At 36.9% G+C, this 12,975-nt stretch overlaps 1 protein-coding gene across 1 annotated transcript; it reads left to right on the forward strand.

The window, feature by feature from the left end:
• Nucleotides 1-4,744: 4,744 nt before the first annotated feature.
• LOC144959488 (vitamin D3 receptor B-like) lies at nt 4,745-11,858 on the forward strand (the record flags this gene model as incomplete). Its single annotated transcript, XM_078892102.1, is given in 3 exon segments — nt 4,745-4,862; nt 8,879-9,922; nt 10,626-11,858. Coding segments are annotated over 3 exon segments (1,473 nt in total), but the record flags the coding sequence as incomplete, so codon positions are not given.
• Between the last annotated feature and the right edge of the window lie 1,117 nt (nt 11,859-12,975).

Here is a 12,975-nt window from a genome sequence, read left to right on the forward strand (position 1 = left end):
AAAGTACGTCGCACACAAACCGTTGCCATGGTAACGTTCAAAATTCAGGACACCCGCGGATAGATAGATAGTCCTTGTGTTATGAAAATGGGAGCATTGACCATTTATGGCTCATAGGTGGAAGCGGATTGTACCACGTGACGTCTCTGTTGACGATCTGAAGACACCCGGCCATTAACTCACTCAATCCTAGAGATATTTGCTACTTTCCAAAATTGCGGGTGGTTGGATGGGAGCATCACCCTTGAATCATATACCTATGATGTTCGCATGGGTGTACGATCCGATAGTGATGTCGTTTCTTCTTCTCTTTACTAGCCTATCCTGCTTCTTTGGTTTGTGATTGTATTTTTGACAGGGGATATTTTTTTTTTTCTGTAAATCTTCTGCCTGTTTGTTCTTGGTTATTTATAATTTAGCTTATGATATCTTTAGGTTATGATTTTGATTGACATTTGTACTATTTTTGTTAGATTGCTTGTTTTTTTTTGTTTCAGCGGTCTCTCATATAACCTCATTTGTGTTGGAAGAGACCTAAAGCAATAAACAAACAAACAAACTTTCCAAAATTGGAAAAAAAATGTATTAAAAATGATCTTGTACATAGATAGTTTTATTCAACTCCTATAAACAAGTAAAAATGAATAATATTAGCTTAGATACAATGCCTATAATTTGTCTCAGAAAGATGTAATAAATAGGCATGGGGTAAAAGTAACCCCGGGTAAACCACGGATATAGTCGGTGTTAGGGTTGAGTGAGTTAACTCACTCAATCCTAGAGATTTTTGCTACTTTTCGAAATTAATTGGAAAAAAAAAATATATCAAAATGAGCATGTACATTAAATAGTTTTATTCGACTACCATTAACATGTAAAAACTAAAAAAAAAAAACAATAGCTTTGATACTAAGCCTATAATTTGTCTCATAAAAATAAATAAATAGGCATGGGGTGAAAGTAACCCGTTCTAATTACGGATATAGTCGGTGTTAGGGTTGAGTGAGTTAATGGTGAAAGGTGACCCACCGTCCGTAAACTGATTCGTGTCCTCGGAAAATGAATATATAGATAAAACGAAGTTGACGTCACTCAGGTCTCTGTTATTCGTTGTTTTTTTTTTTTTTTTTGCCATCAGCGTTTATGTGTAATCTCACTAAACTGTATTAACCTGACCATTAACGATCACAGTTACACAAAGTTTTGTGTGTTGGTCCGTTATACTTCCGGATGGCGATGTTGCGAACTCCTAAGCCAAGCGCATATTATCTATAGTTAGAACGAAGTTGACGTCACTCAGGTCTTTGTTATTGTTTTTTTTTTTTTTTTGCCATCCATGTTTATGAGTAATTCTCACTAAACTGTATTTTTAGGGGAAAGAAACATTCCTCAATATCTCAAAATGTGACCCTTCGCCTCAAAACGGTATTAAGTCGGGTTGGTTAAGATTTTTGAAAATTGAATTTATAGCTAGAAATATCTTGTCTTGAGTTTGTATGTTTCATTGAGGAGAATGGATACCGTATTTTAGGTTACTAATGCCAACAATTTATAATTTTGACCAGTTTAACATTTAATTCGGCTTTTAAGCATCTGGTTCGTTCCGACATAATACCGTTTTGAGACGATGGGTCACAAATGGGAAAATAAAAACGGAGTTTTTTGGAAAATTACTCTTCATGTAATAGTCTCTGAGGTTGGACCATCAGGTTCGCCACTCAAACAAACTCCAATACTAATTGGCACGTGAACACCAAGGAAGGAATTTAATTGCATTCGTTTCTCTTTGTCAAATAATGATGAAAATAATAAGCCCAAAAAAAAAAAAAAAATAGAAAAAAGAAAAAAAAAAGAACATTGAAAACTGTCGATCTAGAAAAAGAACCCCCCCCCCCCCCCCCTAAGAAAAAAACAAACAAAAAAAAAAACAAAAACAAACTTAGAAAATCAACAAAACGTCAAAACTGTCGATCTAGCATAAATAAAATAGCAGAAATTGTTTCTTAAAGGTTCTCAAAATAAGCAAAAACAAAAAGGTGTAGATAGAATGAAGTTGACTCGGGTCTTTGTTTTTTTGTCGTTTTTTTTTTTTTTTTTGCCATCCGCGTTTATGAGTAATTATCACTGACTTGTATTATCCAGACTATAAAAGTTCATGGTTACAAATAGTTTTGTGTGTTGGTCCGTTATACTTCCGGATGGCAATGTTGTGCACTTCTAAGCCAAGCACATATTATCTATAGATAGAATAAAGTTGACGTCACTCATGTCATTGTTATTATTTTATTTTTTTTTGCCATCCGTGTTTATGAGTAATTCTCACTAAACTGTATTAACCAGACTATAAAAGTTCGAGGTTACATAGAGTTTTTTGTGTTGGTCCGTTATACTTCCGGATGGCAATGTTTTGAGCTTCTTAGCCGGGCGCATACTATCTATTTGAAAACGAGTTGATACTGTATGTATGTCTCCACGTTTTCGACACTGGAAATCAGCTGTGGCTACTGCTACTATAATTTTAGTGCTACTTTCATATAGATGTGGGGGGGGGGGGGGGGGGGGGGGGGGGGGCGAAGTGGCCGAGTGGTTAAGCCATTGCACTGTGATCCGGATGACCCGGGATCGAGCCCCGCTTCAGGCACTTTCGGTTTTTTCCTTGAGCAAGATTAGTAACCCCTAATTTGCTCACTTGGACAAGATGGGTGATTCCTGTTGACATCAGACATCTTGTTTGATGAGTTATCTATATTCCTTCGTGGAATGCCTAGGCGACGATGTCTTATGATGTCGTGGCGCAAAAGGCATAATTATAATATAGATAGTCAGTTCCACAACAACCCGTGCTCACGCGTGTACGTGGATATCTTCACAACTAATAAATAGAGGTGACTAAATGAGTCAATAAAATGGAGATAAAGATAAAGGGAGTAAATCTGACTCATGAATGAACAACACATGTCTTCACAACCTTCTAATGGATTTTATTGATCATTGGATCGAACACTAGAATCGTTAGTGACATTCAGGCGATTTTTTTCCACCGGTTACAGTCCCATACTTTGGGATAGTTCTTCTTTACGGTATATATATATATATATATATATATATATATATATATATATATATATATATATATATATATATATATATATATATATATATATATATATATATATATATTATTTCGGAAACAAATGAGTCCAAAGTATTCCGGGAATTTATTAATTCAAACAATTCTATTGTTCAACTCGTAAGCGGTCCTACAAACAACCATGGTCACACAATAGATCGTGTCATTACAGACATTGAACATTCTCTCTCTTCATCTGTCTTGAATATTGATAAATTGATCTCGGACCATCATTTAATTGTGGTTTGCGTTTTATTCCCAGTGAAGCTTGAAATACAAAAGATGATAACATCTCGTAATATGAAGAATATAAATATAAACATTTTAAAACAAGACCAAGAAATAAACATGATGCAAATGGTCTCCACGAGTCAATTGTTGGTACGGTGGACAAGCATGCTCCCTTAAAAACTAGAGTAGTAAGAGTAAGACGTCAAGCACCCTAGCACCCTGGTATAATACAGAAATAAAATTGAATGGATTAGCCAAGAGGCGGGCAGAAAGAAAATGGCTCAAGTCCAGAGATGTTGTTGATAAGAAACTGTACATCGCGGCTCGAAATGAAGGCAGCCTGAAAAACGTCGAGCGTTCGAGACAATTCTTTGCCTTGACCAAGGAACGCCTGGGACAACAGACGCAAGCAGCTCCCCCATCTTTACTCGATCGTGCAGATCTACCAACTCGCTTTGGTCAATATTTTAGAGGAAAAACGTATAACATCAGGAAAGAACTCTATGATATATATATAGTAGTAGTAGTAGTAGTAGTAGTAGTAGTAGTAGTAGTAGTAGTAGTAGTAGTTGTATACAATGTATATATTATGATTTTGGGCTCGAGAGGATGGCAGAATTAATTTTGTTTTATTGAAACGGCAAACTTCAACTTTAAAAATAAAGCGCAAAACCCGAATTAGATTTCAAACTTAAGATCTGTTTGGGAAACAATTTAGAATTTTAGAATAGAAAAAAATATTTGCAGCTTGGAATGAAGAAAATGGATAAAATTCGGATTGAAGAAAAACATTTGCCGCTTGGAATGAAGAAAATGGATAAAATTTGGATTGAAGAAAAACAGAATTTGGAAGGAATAGAAAATAGTAAGAAATCGGAATGAAGAACAGTTAGAGTTCGGAATAAAGAATACAGAATTTGGAATGAAGAAAACAATTATTATTATTATTATTATTATTATTATTATAATTATTATTATTATATTATTATTATTATTATTATTATTATTATTATTATTATTATTATTATTATTGTTGTTGTTGTTATTAATATTATTATTATTATTATTATTATTATTATTATTATTATTATTATTATTATTATTATTATTATTATTATTATTATTATTATTATTATTAACTATTATTATTGTTGTTGTTGTTATGAATATTATTATTATCATTATTATTATTATTATTATTTTTATTATTATTATTATTATTATTATTATTATTATTATTATTACTATTATTATTGTTGTTGTTGTTATGAATATTATTATTATCATTATTATTATTATTATTATTTTTATTATTATTATTATTATTATTATTATTATTATTATTATTATTATTATTATTATTGTTCTTACTATTTTCTGCAGACCATCAAGGGACGGTGCCAAGGCCAATGCATCGTCGACGTCGAGTCACGTGCCTTCTGCAAGAGCTGTCGTCTGGCCAAATGTTTCCGGGTGGGCATGCGCAAAGACATGATTCTCAGTAAGTCTTACTTTACAGTACAGTTGTACTCCGAAAAACACGTATTTTCAGTATCTGCCTTTAAAAAAACTCTACTACTACTACTACTACTACTACTACTACTACTACTACTACTACTACTACTACTACTACTACTACTACTACTACTACTACTACTACTATTGCTACTACTTCTACTACTACTACTACTATTGCTACTACTACTACTATTGCTACTACTACTACTACTACTACTACTACTACTACTATTGCTACTACTACTACTACTACTACTACAATTGCTACTACTACTACTACTACTACTACTACTACTACTACTACTACTACTACTACTACTACTACTACTACTACTACTACTACTACTACTACTTACTACTACTACTACTATGCTATACTACTACTACTACTACTACTACTACTACTACTATTATTATTATTATTATTATTATTATTATTATTATTATTATTATTATTATTATTATTATGATGATGATCATGATTATGACGATAATGGTGATGATGATTATGATTATGATGATTGTGTTGTTGTTCGCTGCTTGTAGTTGAGCTGGTGTTAAATATGGTGCTGCTGGTGGTGGTAGTGACGATGGTGACAGCCGTTGTTTTGTGGAGTGAGTATGTTTTCTTCCGGGTAGATTAAGTGCCATACACACCATGCAAAGAACCATCTTGTGTGTACATTTGTAAACATTCAATGACACACCAAATAGTCGACACGATGTCATAATATGGAAGACTTACAATCTGTGGTCACTGAATTCGTACGCATCTCATTTTTGAACGGTGTGTTGGGTCGATAAACATTGATTACGTAATACTGTGAGTCTCGAGCGTGCTTGGCCTACATTTTTTTTTTCGCAGTGGCTATTTTTACAGTCCCGTAAAGATGGTTCTCGGGGCTATTTTTACAGTCCCGTAAAGATGGTTCTCGGGGCTATTTTTACAGTCCCGTAAAGATGGTTCTCGGGCTATTTTTACAGTCCCGTAAAGACGGTTCTCATGGCTATTTTTACGGCGTTGATGCGATTCTGTTCAATTATCCGCATAGTTATAGATTATCATCTTTTTGCAGTATTCAGAAAACTTCACATATCATTTCTCCCGATATTTAGATGTACAGATCTAGAGGCGGTGAATGAAAGCAAAATTAATTTCATTTAACATATTTAGATCTAAAGCTAAAACTAAAATTAACAAACAATTAATGTAAAGTCAATTCTCTTAGCGATTTTTACGGTACTGTCATTTTTATTACATATGATTTTTTTCTTTTTTTTTTTTTTTGCATAAGTTATGTTTGCAGTACAGAACAGCCCGTTTTCCATCATCAGTGTGCAGGTTAGGTTGTATGTCTTGATTTTTTTTCTGTCAAACATACATAATATAGATCTATTATCAAACACTGAAAGTATATTTAGTTCCGTTCCTGCTTGAGTCGACACCCCTCAAGATATAATACTTTACAGGTTGGCTTTTGTTTACACTTTACCAGTATAACCAGTCAGGAAGGACTAACGGTTTATACAATTTTAAAAGACGTAGACGTCTAACATTCAGGGTGCAGTCTTCTCACGTGAGAGTGGGTTTGAATCCAATTTTAGAAAAGAGGCCGTTCACAAACCAATTGGACACATTTTGACCATAATTTTAGAACCACCCCCCAACCATATTGTGGACTAATGACTAACCCCCCCCCCCCCCCCCCCCCCCCCCCCCCCATGTGGATGTCCATGGTAAAGATGCACATTGCGAAACACCTCATGCTTAAATATTGCTCTTTTGAATATTTTTTTTTTTTTAAAGAAAGTAAATAATGATGATGATTCTCTACCATGGGCGGTCATGATCCAAAAGAATAGAGGTGCCCAAGACTGATCCTCATTGGGGCGCCGAGGTGGAGAGGGCATTTTACTTTGGTCCCACCATCGCGTTGCTCCTACTCTACCGATTGACCCAGTGTTTGTTCCGACCAGACAAGAGTGGTCGCTGTATTGCTCCTCCCATCCCAGTTAGGAGGTTGTTTTATTGTTCTCCGCCAAAGCGGTGTTCACCTTGTGGTCAGACCCCTCTGCCTGGGCTTTGAGGTACCACTAGGGAAATAGATTGATAGAGAAAAGAGAAAGGAAAAAAAAAAAAAAAAAAAAAAGAGAGAGAGAGAGAGAGAGAGAGAGAGAGAGAGAGAGAGAGAGAGAGAGAGAGAGAGAGAAAAAGAAAGAGATTGGGAAAGAATGAAAGAAAGAGAGAGGGAGAGAGAGAGAAAATGAGAGATAGGGAAAGAAAGAAAGAAAGAAAGAAAGAAAGAAAGGGATAAGGAAAGAATGAAAGAAAGAGTGAGAGAGAGAGAGAGAAACAAAGAAAGAATGTAGAAAGACCGGGAGAGAGAGAGAGAGAGAGAGAGAGAGAGAGAGATAGAGAGAGAGAGAGAGAGAGGGAGAAATAGAGAAAGAAAGAGAATGGGAAAGAATGAAAGAAAGAAAGAGGGAGAGAGATAGAAAAAAAAGAGAAAGTAAAAAGAAAGAGAGAAGAGAGAGAAAGAGAAAGAAAGACATAGAGAAAGAATGAAAGAAAGAGAGAGAGAGAGAGAGAGAGAGAGAGAGAGAGAGAGAGAGAGAGAGAGAGAGAGAGGCTGCTAACTAGCCGCACCTGAACGAAGTGAGTGAGAGTTTTAGAGCTTATAGCGTCTACTCAGCCAATCTGTTACTATTTATAAATCTATTACCGCAACGCCGTAAAAATAGCCACCAGAACCGTCTTTACGGACTGTAAAAATAGCCCCGAGAACCATCTTTACGGGACTGTAAAAATAGCCCCGAGAACCATCTTTACGGGACTGTAAAAATAGCCACTGCGTTTTTTTTTTTTTGTTTAAATGTTTCCCTGTTCAAGTACAGATAAGCATACACGCCGAATCTTACGAATTCTTCGGATACTCTTCCCTTACGTATGCGACTGTTTATTCACGTCACTGATCAGTGACGTGAATAACGCTTCAAACGCATTTACTCAATAATTTACATATAATTTTGAAGTCCAAACCAAATTGGCCATATTGAATTCGAATCCCCCCCCCCCCCCCTCTTTTTTCTCTTTTTTTGGTTTTGTTTTGTTTTGTTTTTGTTTTTTTTCTTTTGTTGTTTTTTTTCTTTTTTTTATTTGGAAGTTTTAGCCAAAATTGTTTGGATATTGTTTGAAGATTTTATTTTTTTTTTTGGTTGTTTTTTTTTGGCAAGGCTACGAAACTAAATGACATGCTTCAATGATAACCTGTTAACTGTCGCATTCTGGAGAAAGAGTCGTATTTAAAAGTTGGAGGCCCAGGTTTGAGACTTTTGCTAAGGCGCAGGTTGGGGATGGGGGGGGGGGATCATTATTTAAATCGATCGATATTTGAAGGACGAGTTTTCTGGCCAAATTACCACCAAAAAAAAAAAAAAAAGAATATACTGCCGAGTTTTTCCAGAGTACGGCAGCAGATTCTAATGTTATGACGATCGGCCCAAATATGCAAATTCCGTTCGGCACTCGTGCAGCGCCGCAAACCCTGCCCCAGAAGCTTCGTCACAACGTAACACACCGTTCAATTAGATGCTCTGCTGCTTCAGGCTCGTTCCCACAACGGGTATCAACGTTGGACAGAACAGCAGTCAGCTGGTTACAGCACTTTAAAGTGGAAAGTCCTTTTAGATATGTACACAATAGTTCTCCCATACTTATTTTAAGTTTAACATTTTCTTTGTTGTATTGTTTATTCTTTTAAACATAATGTTAATTAATGTTTGTGTCATTTAAAAAAAATGTTATTTTTGCAAGCAAGGCTATGAAACTAAATTATGACATGCATCAATTTTAAGAGTACAAAATTTTCTTTGTTGTATTTGTTTTTGTTTTTTTTTTATTCAACCATAATGTTAATTAATTTATTTTTGTGTAATTACCTACCTCCCCCCTCCCCCCTCCACCCCACCTTCTCCTCCCTCCCCCCTTGCCCAACACAGACAAAGAGCAGAAGGACGAGCGTCGGCAGAAGATCATCATCAACAAACTTCGGAAGAGAGGATCCGTGTCCCCCGATGAGATCTACTCGGTGTCAGAACGAGACTTCTTGTGTCCCATCCCCATGACGGACCACGACACCCTCGCCTCTCTCTACACCAGTAAGAAGAAAAAGGGCAGGCAAAAAGCCGGCAGCAAAGGTCAAGGACGAAGACAAACGTCGTCGTCATCGACGGGTGGTGCCTCGTATCATCACCTGCAGCACACAGCCCCACCCAATAATGATAATAATAATATATCCCATTACGACCGACAACAACAATTTACCACTTCACACAGTAACGGACTAAACTGTAACGTGCCTATAAAACCAGAAATCCCCAACAAAGACACAGACTCATCAACCCACCCTTACAGCATTCCCCCTTCAACGGCCTCTCCCTGTACACAAATTACTCATTCCTCCTCCGGCCGTCGTTCGCCGCCTTTAGCCGTCCAGCTTAGTCAGCACCCGTGGCAGGCCAAAGACAAGGAACACACCGACGACGCCATCTCCAGGCTCGTGTTCGAAGATCAAAAGCTTTTGAGAGAGATCATTCACGCCATGGACGTTACCTCATTCCTCACAACTTCCTCCTCCTCCCTATCATCCATCCCCTCCACGCCGGAGGAATTCGTCAACATCGCGGAGAACTTTGTCCGGAAAATGATTCGGCTCGGGAAAAATATATCCAATTTCAAGGAGCTCTCGAAACGCGACCAGATTTCTTTGCTCAAATGTTCAGTGGTGGACACCATGATGTTAAGGTCGGCCGTGAACTATGACCCTTTCACGGAGACTTGGAGTTTGAATACGAGCGACTGCCTGAACAAGGGCTCGGGCCGGGCCACCGGGGAACGCATCAGCGCCGCCATCTTGACCAAGGGCTCCGCGGAAACGCGCAGCCTGTTTATGAATTATTCCAAATTCATCAAGTCTTTGATGAAGACGATTCACGGAGACTTGGTGGTGCTCAAGACCTTGATTATGATATCCATGTTTTCAGGTGAGGCCGTCTTTGATTAGATAGATATTATGATATTATTATGATAGCTTGAACTTCTTCTCAAAGAAATTGTAAAAAAAAAAAACGCTTTTGAGCACGTTTAGTTGATATTGCGCTAGAAAAGTGCTTGGATTTTGAAAACGAATGAAAGAAAATTTATTTATTTATTTATTTATTTATTTATTTATTTATTGTTTTGGGTGACAGAAAATAAATTGAAAGAAACAAATTGAAGTTAAAAGCGCCTTGAGCACGTTTAGTGGATCTGGCCCTTTACAACTGCTTAGTTTTCAGAACAAAAGAAAATAAGAAAAGTACGGAAAAGCTGTTTTGTCATATGGTGGTGATGATGATGATGATAATAAAAACAACAATAATCTGTGTTGGTTCTATTGATCATGCAGTAGAGCAGTGGGTATATTACTAAGACGCATACCATCGATTGTAATTCATGTGTGGATTGCTCTATCAAACAATCACTGCCATGGTTTACAGTATGACGACTGTCCGAGAGACTGTCCGTGGTTATCTATGTGTCTATTCTGAAACAGACCTCGAAGAATGTCAGCTTTTAGGGTTTTGTTTATTTGTTTGGTTTTCTTTTTCTTTCAAATTTCAACCGATAGAAACTGAAGAAAACGAATATCCTCTATATATATATATATAAATATTAATCTCTTCATTTAACTTTTGCCGTCCCCAGCTGATCGTTTGGACATCGTAAACCGCAAACGGGTCCAGGAAATCCAGGAGAATTACGCGCGGATCCTCGAGTGCTACGTGAATATCCGGTTCAACAAGGAACCCACGCTGTTCGCCCGCATCATCATGAGGCTCACGGACCTTCGGAACATCAACGAATCCCACTCCAACATGCTCATGTCCATGAAGATGGACGAGCTGGAGCCGCTTCTCTTGGAAATCTTCGACCTCCCATCCGCCCCCGATGAATTGGGAGACCCCCGGCACCCCCCTGGGAGGCATCGGCAGTCGCCAGATTCGTCCACGGTCTGATGGTTGGTGGTCATCGGGATTCTGGATAGGAGTGTGGAATCGCCAGGCCTCGTGCCACCGTTTTTATTTTGGACGTTATTTTTATAGTGGTGGTGACCAGCGGTTATCATTGGTGTGACGAGTGGCCATCGAAATTCTTGATAGGAGTGAGTAATCGCCAAGCCCCGTGCCACTTTTTTTTTTGTTTTTTTTTTTGACGTTATTTTTATAGTGATGGTGACCAGTGGTCATCATTGGTGTGACGAGTGGTCATCGGAATTCTTGATAGAAGTGAGTAATCGGCTGGCGTATTTTGACGTTATTTTAGTGGTCACCAGTGGTCATCATAATACTGGACAGTTGTAATCGCCAGGGTAGTCCACTGTCTGGTGGTCATCAGTTGTAGTAGTAGTAGTGACCTGTCGTCATCAGAATTGGGGACAGCAATTGGATTCAATAGTCCGATGTCACGTCGCCCAGCAACGTCGGCCATCGTGGTTCTAAACAAAGAAAATCGGTACTTTTTATTCTTCACAATGAGAGTAAAAAAATCAAAACATGATCAGATTTATAATGTTTGTTTTTTTCCTCTGGATACACTTTTATGCTCGTTGGAGAAATATTTCATAAGGGAGTTGGCCGCCACCTTTGTTCCGATAGTTTAGAGCCAATTACTAAGTTTTCATGCGTCATTACGAAGGAAGTGACGTCATGACTGTTGAAGAGTATTACCAGATTCGTTCACGGACTATTGACCTCAGTGCTGTAACCGGTGGTCAAGACTGACCAATAGATACAGTGATACAGAATAATTTCTAGATTTTAGAATATATTATATTATATATTTTATATATTATTAGAAAAAAAAAACCCTAAAATATCACTTACGGTAAATTGCTCTCTCTTGATAATTATCCACTCCCCCCCCCCCCCCCCCCCCCCCCCCCCCACACCCAAAGTCTTAAAACATTACATTTGCTCAAAATCGTGATATGTACAATAAAAAAAAAAGTATCATAAAACGTTATTAATACTCTCTTTGTACTCGGGTTATGATAAAACATTCCATTTTTTTTCTTCTTTTGAATCAAATTCAAGTGGGGTTTTTATTTTTTTTAATTTGTTTCTTTTTTCTTTAGAAAAACATTTTATTTTGTTTTGTTTTGTTTTGTTTTTCTTTGATCTTTACTTCTACCTCTATCTAGTTCGCCAATTCCCTGTTGTGAAGGATTAAAAGTTATACCTCGGATTACCCAAAGCGATTCGAACATCGAATTACGTGTTATTCTACATATTATGCGGTACCTCGAGACACCACTGTATTACCTACTCACAAGTGATAGAAACAATCAATTCATGATGGATAATTCGATTGTAGAATATATTATTTATTTATTTATTAATTATTATTATTATTATTATTATTATTATTATTATTATTATTATTATTATTATTATTATTATTATTATTATTATTATTATTATTATTGGCAAAGGAGAGACTCGACAAGGGTTGTGTAATAGTTTCATTTACCTTCTTCACTCTGGATGCGATTGTCGACGGATAAAACAATTTGAATGTATAATAATTAATTTATTTCGAGATTGATCGCGACCATCGTCCAGTCTCGTCCGAGATTGATCGCGACCATCGTCCAGTCTCGTCCGTCCTGGACTTATTGTTGAATGGTCAGATCGCGACCATCGTTTAGTCTCGTCCGTCCTGGACTTATTGTTGAATGGTCAGTCAGCTACCAGCATTGCGATCTCTACCTCTGAGCGTCGAGTGCCTTGTGTCTGCGGTGCAGGGACACACGCTGTATGGATCTCATCATTATAATTTGTTGTCATTATTAATTTTCTCATTCATGGCATTATGATGTTTGTCATTTTATTCTTCATTCATGTTATCTAATCATAATTAATTTGTTGTCATTAATTTTCTCGTTCATGTCCTCACTATTATTTTTATGTTATTTTCGTGTACATCAAATCATAATAATTTAATTTGTTGTCATTTTCTCATTCATTCATTGGCTTCATAATATTGTTGTCATTTT

The sequence above is a fragment of the Berghia stephanieae genome, chromosome 14 (genome assembly GCF_034508935.2).
Source record: "Berghia stephanieae isolate SIO BIC M18660-M18661 chromosome 14, UCSD_Bste_1.3, whole genome shotgun sequence".
Lineage (NCBI taxonomy): Eukaryota > Metazoa > Mollusca > Gastropoda > Nudibranchia > Aeolidiidae > Berghia > Berghia stephanieae.